The sequence below is a fragment of the Metarhizium robertsii genome, assembly GCF_000187425.2.
Source record: "Metarhizium robertsii ARSEF 23 chromosome Unknown MAA_Scf_9, whole genome shotgun sequence".
Lineage (NCBI taxonomy): Eukaryota > Fungi > Ascomycota > Sordariomycetes > Hypocreales > Clavicipitaceae > Metarhizium > Metarhizium robertsii.
The window spans coordinates 652,804-662,818 of NW_011942237.1; the positions used below are offsets into that span (position 1 = coordinate 652,804).

Sequence of the window (10,015 nt, forward strand, 5' to 3'; positions counted from 1 at the left end):
AAAAAAAAAAAAAAAAAAAGAGCTAAAAAAAAGCACTGTCCGCTGGTTTTGCCTCATCGCGGAGGGCCATTGATTATACCACGGAATTCGCATGCAGTAGATGAGGCATCCTACTTCAACTTGTCTCTTCCCAGAGCCGGCGCGGGCATGCGTTCTGGATGCCATTTATGAGTAAAATGTCTGCTACCAAACCCGAAGTTTCTTCCCTTTCCGGTATTCCGTTGCCGAAGTGGTAAGCTCCCAGTCACCCCATTTCTTCTCTTCACTGATATTAGTCACCTGAATCGTTAGCATCTGTCGTTCTTTGGATACCGCGCACAGAGCTTTCAACCAGGCCTTCTCCCGTTTCACATAAGGGCCAGGCTGAGGAATGCACAGCGTCTTGAGCTTGGGAGCCCAATTTGGATGCGCCAGCAGGGCATCAAAGGAAGCTTGTGTAATCTTGCTTGAAGCGGGGCCGGAAAGCTCTAAATAGGTTATATTAGGGCAGTTGGAGAGGAAGGCGATGAGCATGGCGTCAGTCTGGATATTGCGGCATCCTTGCAGTCTTACGAAACGCAAGCTGGGACACATACGCGCCAGTCGCACAGTGGTGCCGGGGGTGAGTTCATTCGCATTGTGCGCGCCATAGCTGACATCTGTATGCTGGAACTCGAAGTGTGTTAGGTTGCGGCAGATGCCTGTGCCTATGGATATAAGCTGCTCAAAATGTCGACTGCAGGATGGGACGAACATAAGCCATTTATCATTGTCATGGATGGGGACCATTGGTCCAAAATTTGGAAAGCTTTCTTAGTCAGGACAAACGAGCTCCCAAAGCTCAGTTTCTTTGTCCGGTGGCCCAGTTTCGTTTGCCAACTTTTCTCCCACTCCGCATCAGACTGAAAATAGACTTCCACTTGTCCCTTGGAATCGGGCCGAAGTGCCTGGAAAGCGTTGGCGACTTTCTTGACGGGAGGGGGCGTGTTGGAATCCGCAAGAGCACCAACTGCAGCTGAAGTAGCTCCCGCAGAGTTGTCGGGCGGGTTGGAATCTGCAGGAGCTTCAACTTCAGCAGGGGCGACGACATTCTGCACGGGAATGGGGGTGTTGGAATCTGCAAGAGCTTCAGTTGCAGCAGGGGAAGCTCCCACAGAGATGACCGGCGGGTTGGCTATCGACGTTGACGCGTCCTTGGCGACCCCTTTTGTAAAAAAAGATTCTATGCTGAGCTGCTGTGCATTGCTCTCGAGGTGCGAGTTCTTTTTCGTTGACCGAACAGGCGGCATTGTGCCTCTGGCGCGACAAGATCTGGGATGAGAAGGATGGATTGAGGCTACAAAGGGAACTCGTGATCACGGCAGCATGTCTGATATTTCCTCCATGCCGTCAAACACCAGATGAAGGACGTGTCCCAATATCAACCAGCCAATCAGTCTCGTTTGTACCTTGATGCTCAAGTACAGTGAACCGGGCCTATAATAATATACTTCGCGAGGCCCCTCTTATTGTTATTCGGCGACTATCATAAAGGTGCGACTATTATAGGGTATATATCTTTATGTATATATATTTATTATGATAAGGTATATTTACAAGGATAGGTTTTTTTTTGACCGCGTTACGGCTAGAAAAACGCGCTGTGCGCCTTAAATGTGGGCCTCTATAGGCCCCTTGTAGGCCTCACATGTGGGGCCCTATAGGCCTCAGCAGGCCCCTAATAACGACATCTGGATAAAAGCCCTGATTTATATGGTGACTAAGCCTGATGCCTACGATATTATTAGTAACCTGACTATTAACGATTTATTAGGGAAAAACCTTAGATGACCGTGAATTATCGTAATAACTTGACTATCGCTAAGATACATGATCGTTATAGAGCAGGTTCACTGTACTCTGTATTGCGTTGACAACTTGACATTGCGGGTGGCCCCACTCTCTGCCACTTTTGCTTTTTTAGGCCTGTGCAGAAGAACCGGACTGGCTCAATGGGACACTCAAGTCCGAGGTACCTCCCGCGACTTGTGACCCAGGCGTTGGTGGCCATTCAATCAGGCTTTGGGCTGGTGAAGACAGTCTGGTTGCACAATGAGGTTGCAAGTCTCGCTGGCATTTGAGTTTGAGCTCTGTTTTTAATTCCACGTTTCGCACATCTACTCCTATTCAATTAGCCGTTGGCTGTCGAATCACCACTGTCCTTGGGTATTGATAAATCTCTCCTAGCTGGACTGAGGACTGAGGACCAGACCACCTGGACTCCTCGCACGTGCCGGCTGATGGAGGAGGCGTTTCGACGACCTGCACCTCAAAGTACCGATGACCATCATCCAAACCCTACACGGAAGCGAATTGCGAATCGCCAAATTGCGCCTGCGCGCTGCGCGCACGAATCAAAAACTCATCAGAACTCTCATTCATCTCGACAAGCCGTCACATTCCCGGACCCCGAGTCGGGCGCTCATGTTCTGGCGAACCAGGAATCTAGCGCATCCTGTGTCAACATCCAGCCCTCAACCATCCCCGAAAATCCATGACCTAATAACCACGACTTCTATGCTGTCAGCAGCTGCGGCAAGCTGATTTGCGCGCCCGATTTGTTTCTACCCCAAACATGGCCTTCCTCGAAGACCCCCGTCTCCGCCAACGCTGGAACCAAATCACCCACGACGCGGAAACCGTCACCGAAAACGCAGCAGCCGGTATTTTCACCTTCCAGCAAAACTATATCAACCCGTGCCTCGCGTCAATAGCCGACTCTATCGAGCAATGCACAACGGTATGCTTAGGCGACCCCGAGGAGCGGCTCCGTCGTCGTCGCGAACGCCAACGGGCCCGCGAGAGCGCCGAATTCAGTTTCGACTTCTACGACGACTGGTACGAAGAGGAGCAATCTGGAGGCGGGCTCCTGGGCAGCTGGGGCGGCGAGGACTGGGACCGCCTGCTAGCTGGCACAGGAAGCGCCAGAAGACATGGCGGCGAGACGAACGAGCAACCTCGAAGGAAACGTGGCATGAGCTATGGGACAAGAGGCATGAGGAGGAAGGCAAGCCAGAACGATGCCACAATTATTCCGAGCACACAACCCATTGGGTTCTTGAGTAAACTGCCCTGGAAAATGGGCGGAACGCTACGATATAAACCTAGCGCAGCGGATCTCCAAGACCACCCTGGCAAGCACGGCGCCGGGGAATCTGCACCGCTGTTGGGCGGTGACGACGACTCGGACTACGGGGAGGTGTTGCGCATGCCTAGGCAACGGAGCGGGACCACAGGGTCCGGGGGAACGTCGGACTCGTACCGGTCAAGAGGAGATTTGTTCCCCAGCGACGGGGAGGGAGAGGAGGATGCGGTGCCGTTGGATGACGACGTGACGTATGACATGGTAAAGAGGGACGACAGGAGCAGTGCCAAGACGAGGAGCAGTAAAGGAAAACGGCCAGCTGGAGAGCTTGCGGCTTCTTCCCGAACCGTTTCAAGATCAACACTGGGATCTACGGCGTCCAGCGAGTCCCGCGAGTACGCAACGACGGCCCCCCCGACGCCAGGCGTTGCTCATTTCCCGCCAATGGAGGATTTACAAGCCGAAGAGACGAGGTTGCAGAGGCAAGAGCACGATGAACAGGCGAGGAGGAAGATGGCTGCCTCGCAGCTTGCTTCAGGGAGGGGACTGGGCGTCGATGAAGAAGTCCACGATATCGAGGAGGCGAAAACGCTCGAGGTCGCAATGAACGAGATCCACGAACCTCAGGATAAGGTGAAGTCTTTGCAGGATCGTGATGGACGAGAATCACCACCACCGCCGCCGCCGCCAACTGCGGTGTCGAGGGACCAACCAAGAGGGAGTGGAGGCGATGATCCGTATGAATCGAGTAGCAGGTCTACATCGGCTTTCCACGCAGCGCGACTGCCACGCTTTGGATAGTGAGAGTTTGGATGCAGATGCTGCTTTCGTTGGACGCAGCAATTTATGGGGCTCATTTAATGTATTCTGCGTCATTTGCTTGTAGAGCGCATACTCTTCTGGGCGACGCGAATGGGAGGCTCAAGGGCATGTGTATGCGACCTGGGAAGCAGCATGGAATTTTGTGACAATTAGCAAGCGTAGCTGTACCGAGCAGTGTTTTTTTTTTTTAGAACTTGGCCCATGACTCGTCGGTACGCACGAGGTGGCCGCTAATAATCGGCAAGTCATACTATACAACGACCGACTGCAATGCAACGATGTATTGACGGGATATTTTTATGTGGAGCAGTTGCTCCGTGAATGTTGAGCCCGTGAAGCCGTTTGCTCGTATAGTATAGAGTTGAGAGGAATTTACCTGCTGCCTGTGGTGCCCTTGTTTCGGGGAACGGTGCCAGAAACATAAACATTGAATGCAAGGTACAATGCTAGTAACGCTGGTGGAGTTGGCAGATTTTCTGGGTCTATTGGTTTGACCAGACTGCGTTGAATTATCGCCTGCTATTGCTCGGCTGGCGTGGCCTCGCTGCGACATAAGTTGTTAGTGACCGGCAAGAGCATTCACCAGATCAGATACTCGGCCATCACACCCTATACTGGAAGATGCTATCATATTTTGGTGTATGCTTGTTCATGGACAAAGATCTTTTGCTATGGAAGCTACGTTTACTTAGTACAACAGGAGGTAAAGGCATCACTGCTCCAGACCTAGTCAGTTCGAAACCGCGATCGATCAATCGATTCACATTCCTGGTACGTCGAACCTAGGGCATTGCAATAGCCGTTCCTGGATGTGTTTTAGCTGCTGAGTGAGGGGGTGTTGGCCGACTCGTACGAAATAAGACGACAGGACGGCCTTGGGGACCGACGAGCCTCGGCTGGGTGTCGGCTCCCCGCATCGGAGGCGACGGTCAGGGCGGTTCCCCCGCGCCTCCGGAGCGCGACCCGAGCGACCATGGCCCGTTTTGGCCTCTTTTTTGCGGGTTGCCGTGGGCCCAATTGGAGTCTGTCTGGTGCGTTGGGGGACCGTGACCCATGTCCGTGGCGTTCTTTTTTTTAGGCTGGCTCGTGAAGCGCGATGAAGCTCCTCAATCTCTCGTCATATTTATTTTGCCCATGGAATCTGCTTTTTTAGATTCGGGTCGTTTCTGTCTTTTCTCCTTTGCCACAAATACTTGGTCGCATAACCTTTACCATTAAGCGATTGACGAATTCTTTTTTTCGAAACAGTAAGTTACGCGCCCGTCGCATGGCTGACCCGTTCGACATCCCGCAAGGCACCTGGATGCCTATGTTGAACCTTTGGTTTCTGACCTGCGCAGTATTATTAGCATAGCCGTTTTTGCTCCGTTTTCTTTGCTCCGAAAAACAAAACATAATCAACCATGGCGCCGTCCGGTCCCATCACAACACCGCTGACCACGCTGCTGGGGATTCAGCATCCCATCATGCTTGCTGGCATGGCGCACACGGCAGGCGGAGAGCTCGCTGCGGCTGTATCCAATGCGGGAGGTCTCGGCGTCGTCGGCGGCTTCCAGTACACACCGGAGCAGCTACGCGAAATTATTTCTGAGATGAAGGCCCGATTTAAGCAGCCTAATCTCCCATTTGGCGTTGACTTGGCCTTGCCCCAGGTCGGTGGCAGCGCTCGAAAGACGAACCACGACTACACACATGGCAAACTAAACGAACTTGTGGACCTGATTATTGAGAGTGGTGCCTGTCTTTTCGTCAGCGCCGTCGGTGTTCCTGAAAAGGAAGTCATTGATAAGTTTCATAAACACGGCATCTTAGTCATGAACATGGTTGGCCACCCCAAGCACGCCGTAAAGGCCCTTGAGCGTGGCGTCGATATGCTTTGTGCCCAGGGCACCGAGGGAGGCGGCCACACTGGTGATGTCGCCAACTCGGTGCTGATCCCGGCAGTTGTCGATGTTGCTCGTCGCTACAAGCCAGCCATGCTAAAGGGCCAGACGGCTCCAGTCCTTGCCGCAGGCGGTATTCACAACGGACGTGGCCTGGCCAGCTCTCTCATGCAGGGCGCTGTCGGTGTCTGGGTCGGTACCAGATTCGTCGCCTGCACCGAGGCCGCTAGCGCCGAGGAACACAAGGAGGCCGTTGTTGCTTGCGACTTCTCCGAGACGGACCGTACTTTGGTTCTCACGGGCCGGCCGTTGCGAGCCCGACTCAACCCATACCTGAAGAGCTGGCAGGTTAGAGGTAATGCTGCCCAGGAGCTTTGTGACAAGGGTATTGTCCCCATCGAGCACGACTTTGAAAATGATCGCGAGGACATTGAATTTCCTCATCTCATGGGCCAGGTGGCTGGGGCAATTACCAAGATCCAGCCGGCCAAAGAGATTGTCGACGAAATGGTTGCCGAGGCCGTGGACCAACTCAAGTTGGCCAACGTGTATCTGAATTCTAAGAGCAAGCTGTAAATTACCAGAAGTATATCAATTAAAAGACGATAAAAAGGCATGGTGGAAACTTTCCGACCCAAGAAAGGGGTGTCGTGGTTTGGAGGGTAATTTGACGTGGGAGAATTCAGTCACGGTTCCTGTTGACATCCTTGGTTGTTAGAGGAGGACTAAGCATGCGCGATGTCAGTTTTCTAGAGGAGCGCTGCGTGTACAAGTAGGGAGAGACAGTATGTGAGATTATCATGCGGATTTTACAAAAACGAAAACACCGCCGTCCAGAAATATGACACATTTTAAAAGTCTCATGCCAAAGTGATGGCTAGACTAGTGTAATGAAGAAGGCTGTTTCGTGAGTTCCTGCCATTTCTCTCGAGCAGATCTGCGCACGGGCCAGGTGCCAGTCACCTCAACCTCCTGATGTGGGGCACAACCCATGGTTGGCTGGGTGCATTTTTTTCTTATCCGCCGGTCCAACTTTTTTTTTTCGTTATCGCAAATCCCACTTATCGAATCGACATTTTCCCTCAAAGACCCTTCAACATAGCGAGACTGCACCAACCGACGCAGAGCAACGACAGGATTTCTTGAGTGAGAAGGAAACAAACTCACAAGCAGCTCTTTGATCCCTTGCAGATTTCGATATAATGGGTGACGGAATTGCCAAGAAGCGGAAGCGCAATGGCGCCGAAGCTGTTGCCAATGCCACCGCCTCTTCGAAAAAGTCAAAGAAGGTCAAGAATCCACCGCCACAGATCGAGCCTGAGGAGGACGAGAGTGAAAGCGGAGACAATGATAGTTTGAGCGAGGAGCAGAACGAACAACAGGACGGGGAGAACAGCGAGGATGCAGAGGAAGGCCCCATCGCTGAGGATGCAGAAGACGAAGATGCCGACGACACAGTTGGAGATCTTCCCACCGACGGCGCTCCTATACTGGCCCCGACTGCTGAGTCGGATATGTTTGACCAATTGAAGCTGTCGGAGAAGACGATGAAGGCCATCACAGAAATGGGCTTCACCAAGATGACTGCCATCCAGAGGACTGTATGTGATTTGAGCTTCCCTTCGAAGCCCCCCAGCCAAGACCACGCTTTGAAGCAGCCAGCTAATAAGTTGACAGGCTATCCCACCGCTGTTGGCAGGCAAGGATGTTCTTGGTGCGGCCAAGACCGGTTCGGGCAAAACACTTGCTTTCCTTATTCCCGCGATCGAGATCCTCAGCGCTCTACGATTCAAGCCCAGAAACGGCACTGGCGTCATTGTGGTCTCGCCTACTCGAGAATTAGCCCTTCAAATTTTCGGTGTCGCTCGCGAGCTTATGCAACATCACTCTCAGACGTATGGTATTGTTATTGGAGGTGCCAATAGAAAGGCTGAAGCAGAGAAGCTGTCCAAAGGCGTCAACCTTCTGATTGCCACTCCTGGTCGACTCCTTGATCATTTATTGAACACGCCATTTGTGTTCAAGAATCTCAAGTCCCTCGTTATCGACGAAGCAGACCGCATCTTGGAAGTTGGTTTCGAGGACGAGATTCGCCAAATCGTCAAGGTGTTATCCAATGACGACCGACAGACTATGCTGTTCTCAGCCACACAAACCACCAAAGTCGGTAAGTAGCTCTTGTAATCCAACGAATTCAAGACATGTGGAGCTCCCATCAGCTAACGTATACCCCAGAGGATCTTGCAAGGATATCACTGCGACCCGGCCCTCTGTATATCAATGTCGACGAAGAGAAGCAGTTCAGCACTGTGGACGGGCTTGAACAAGGCTATGTCCTTTGCGATGCCGACAAGCGATTCATCTTACTCTTCTCATTCCTGATGAGAATGAAGGAAAAGAAGAAGAAGGTGATTGTGTTCTTCAGTAGCTGCAACTCGGTCAAGTACTACTCGGAGCTCCTCAACTACATTGATTGCCCGGTGCTAGATCTTCACGGCAAGCAGAAGCAGCAAAAGCGGACAAATACCTTTTTCGAGTTTAGCAATGCCGAGCATGGTATTCTAATTTGCACTGATGTTGCTGCTCGTGGACTCGACGTAAGTAAAAAATGGAATAATGTACAGTCGAACCGCGGTGACAGATGCTGATTCATGGGTGCAGATCCCTGCCGTAGATTTCATTGTTCAATTCGACCCCCCGGATAACACGCGCGACTACATTCACCGTGTCGGCCGTACAGCTCGTGGTGCCAATACAAAGGGTCGGAGTCTGTTGTTCCTCCAACCCAACGAGGTTGGATTCCTCTCACACCTCAAGACTGCCCGCGTGCCTGTCGTCGAATTTGAATTTCCTGCAAAACATATCAAGAATGTGCAATCCAATTTGGAGAAGCTGATAGGAAAGAACTACTACCTGCAACAGAGCGCCAAGGAGGCGTTCAAGTCATACCTGCACGCATATGGCTCACACAGCCTGCGATCGGTATATGACGTGCAAAAGTTGGACTTGGTGCGCGTGGCCAAGAGCTTTGGTTTCGCAACCCCGCCTCGCGTCGACATCAACCTAGGACAGTCAATGAGCAGGAACAAGGTGCAGGGCAGAAGATCATATGGTAGCCAGCCTCGCCAGCCAGTCCGACAAGGCGGCCGCAGATGATGGGGATGCCTCTGACTAGGCGGCGAAAAGTATCAAGAGCGATGCATGTACAGCTCGGGACCGGCGTTTTGGCGTGGTGAAATCGCATCTAATGGCTTGTTTGTATTACAATGTTCGTGGCAATAGGCTAGACATGCACTTGAAAAAGCATTTAGGACAAGAGAATGAGCAAGGAATAAAACGAATGCCTTGTTGTTGCAGCCTAGTGGGTTGTTGGTGGCCTTGTGACGGCCAAGCGTGCGGGTGTGAGCTTAAACCAGACAGGATGACAGCATGTGAGGTGCGAGGCTGAGCCGGCATCTTCGGCGCTAAACCCCATGGTCAAAACGTCAACATTGCATGTAGTTTTAGCAACTGCGTCTCTGTTGCCTATAACGTATATACAGCGATAGATGGGCATACTCGCTTTGCTCTTGGCCGCCACGAAAATGCCCATTGTCTAGAAGCCGAAACGCGAAACACATTCCTGGCCCTGTTTCCGCCAAAGCCGGCCGGCCGGGTCACGACGCAACCGCCCAACCTCATTCCCACCATGGAAGCCCACGACACGGCCGTCAGGCGCATCGCAGCCCAGGTCAAGACGTTTCACGAAGCGCAAAAGCCGTTCCGCATCTACCACGGCTCAACCAACAGCACGCGCACGTCGCACCGGCGCGCCGACAACACCATCGACACCAGCGGCCTCAACCACGTCCTCTCGGTGGACAAGACGGGCATGACGGCCCTCGTGGAGCCCAACGTGCCCATGGACGAGCTCGTCGACGCCACGCTCGCGCACGGGCTCGTGCCGCCCGTGGTGATGGAGTTCCCGGGCATCACCGCGGGGGGCGGCTTCTCCGGGACGTCGGGGGAGAGCAGCTCGTTCCGGTACGGCGCCTTCGACAGCACGTTTGACTGGATCGAGATTGTGCTGGCGGACGGGGCCACGGCGCGGGCGTCGCGCACCGACAAGGCGGACCTGTTCTGGGGCGCGGCGTCGGCCTTTGGCACGCTCGGCGTGGTGACGCTGCTGGCGGTGCGGCTGCGCCCGGCGAAGCGCTACGTCGCGCTG

The 10,015-nt window shown here is 53.1% G+C and overlaps 5 protein-coding genes across 5 annotated transcripts; 4 read left to right on the forward strand and 1 right to left on the reverse strand.

The window, feature by feature from the left end:
- Positions 1-183: 183 nt before the first annotated feature.
- MAA_01424 (uncharacterized protein) lies at positions 184-1,268 on the reverse strand (the record flags this gene model as incomplete). Its single annotated transcript, XM_007819422.1, has 2 exons — positions 184-680; positions 734-1,268. 2 exons carry the CDS (start codon positions 1,266-1,268, stop codon positions 184-186), a joined length of 1,032 nt encoding a protein of 343 aa, XP_007817613.1.
- Positions 1,269-2,593: 1,325 nt separating this feature from the next.
- On the forward strand, positions 2,594-3,904 carry MAA_01423 (uncharacterized protein; the record flags this gene model as incomplete). The annotated part of the gene is made up of 1 exon (XM_007819421.1): positions 2,594-3,904. The coding sequence occupies one exon, from the start codon at positions 2,594-2,596 to the stop codon at positions 3,902-3,904; it is 1,311 nt and encodes a 436-aa protein (XP_007817612.1).
- Positions 3,905-5,328: 1,424 nt separating this feature from the next.
- On the forward strand, positions 5,329-6,384 carry MAA_01422 (2-nitropropane dioxygenase, NPD; the record flags this gene model as incomplete). The annotated part of the gene is made up of 1 exon (XM_007819420.1): positions 5,329-6,384. One exon carries the CDS (start codon positions 5,329-5,331, stop codon positions 6,382-6,384), a length of 1,056 nt encoding a protein of 351 aa, XP_007817611.1.
- Positions 6,385-7,010: 626 nt separating this feature from the next.
- Positions 7,011-8,964, forward strand: MAA_01421 (ATP-dependent RNA helicase DDX18; the record flags this gene model as incomplete). Its single annotated transcript, XM_007819419.1, has 4 exons — positions 7,011-7,409; positions 7,486-7,975; positions 8,044-8,405; positions 8,470-8,964. 4 exons carry the CDS (start codon positions 7,011-7,013, stop codon positions 8,962-8,964), a joined length of 1,746 nt encoding a protein of 581 aa, XP_007817610.1.
- A 532-nt stretch (positions 8,965-9,496) lies between these two features.
- On the forward strand, positions 9,497-9,968 carry MAA_11545 (uncharacterized protein; the record flags this gene model as incomplete). Its single annotated transcript, XM_011413540.1, has 2 exons — positions 9,497-9,831; positions 9,869-9,968. The coding sequence occupies 2 exons, from the start codon at positions 9,497-9,499 to the stop codon at positions 9,966-9,968; spliced, it is 435 nt and encodes a 144-aa protein (XP_011411842.1).
- Between the last annotated feature and the right edge of the window lie 47 nt (positions 9,969-10,015).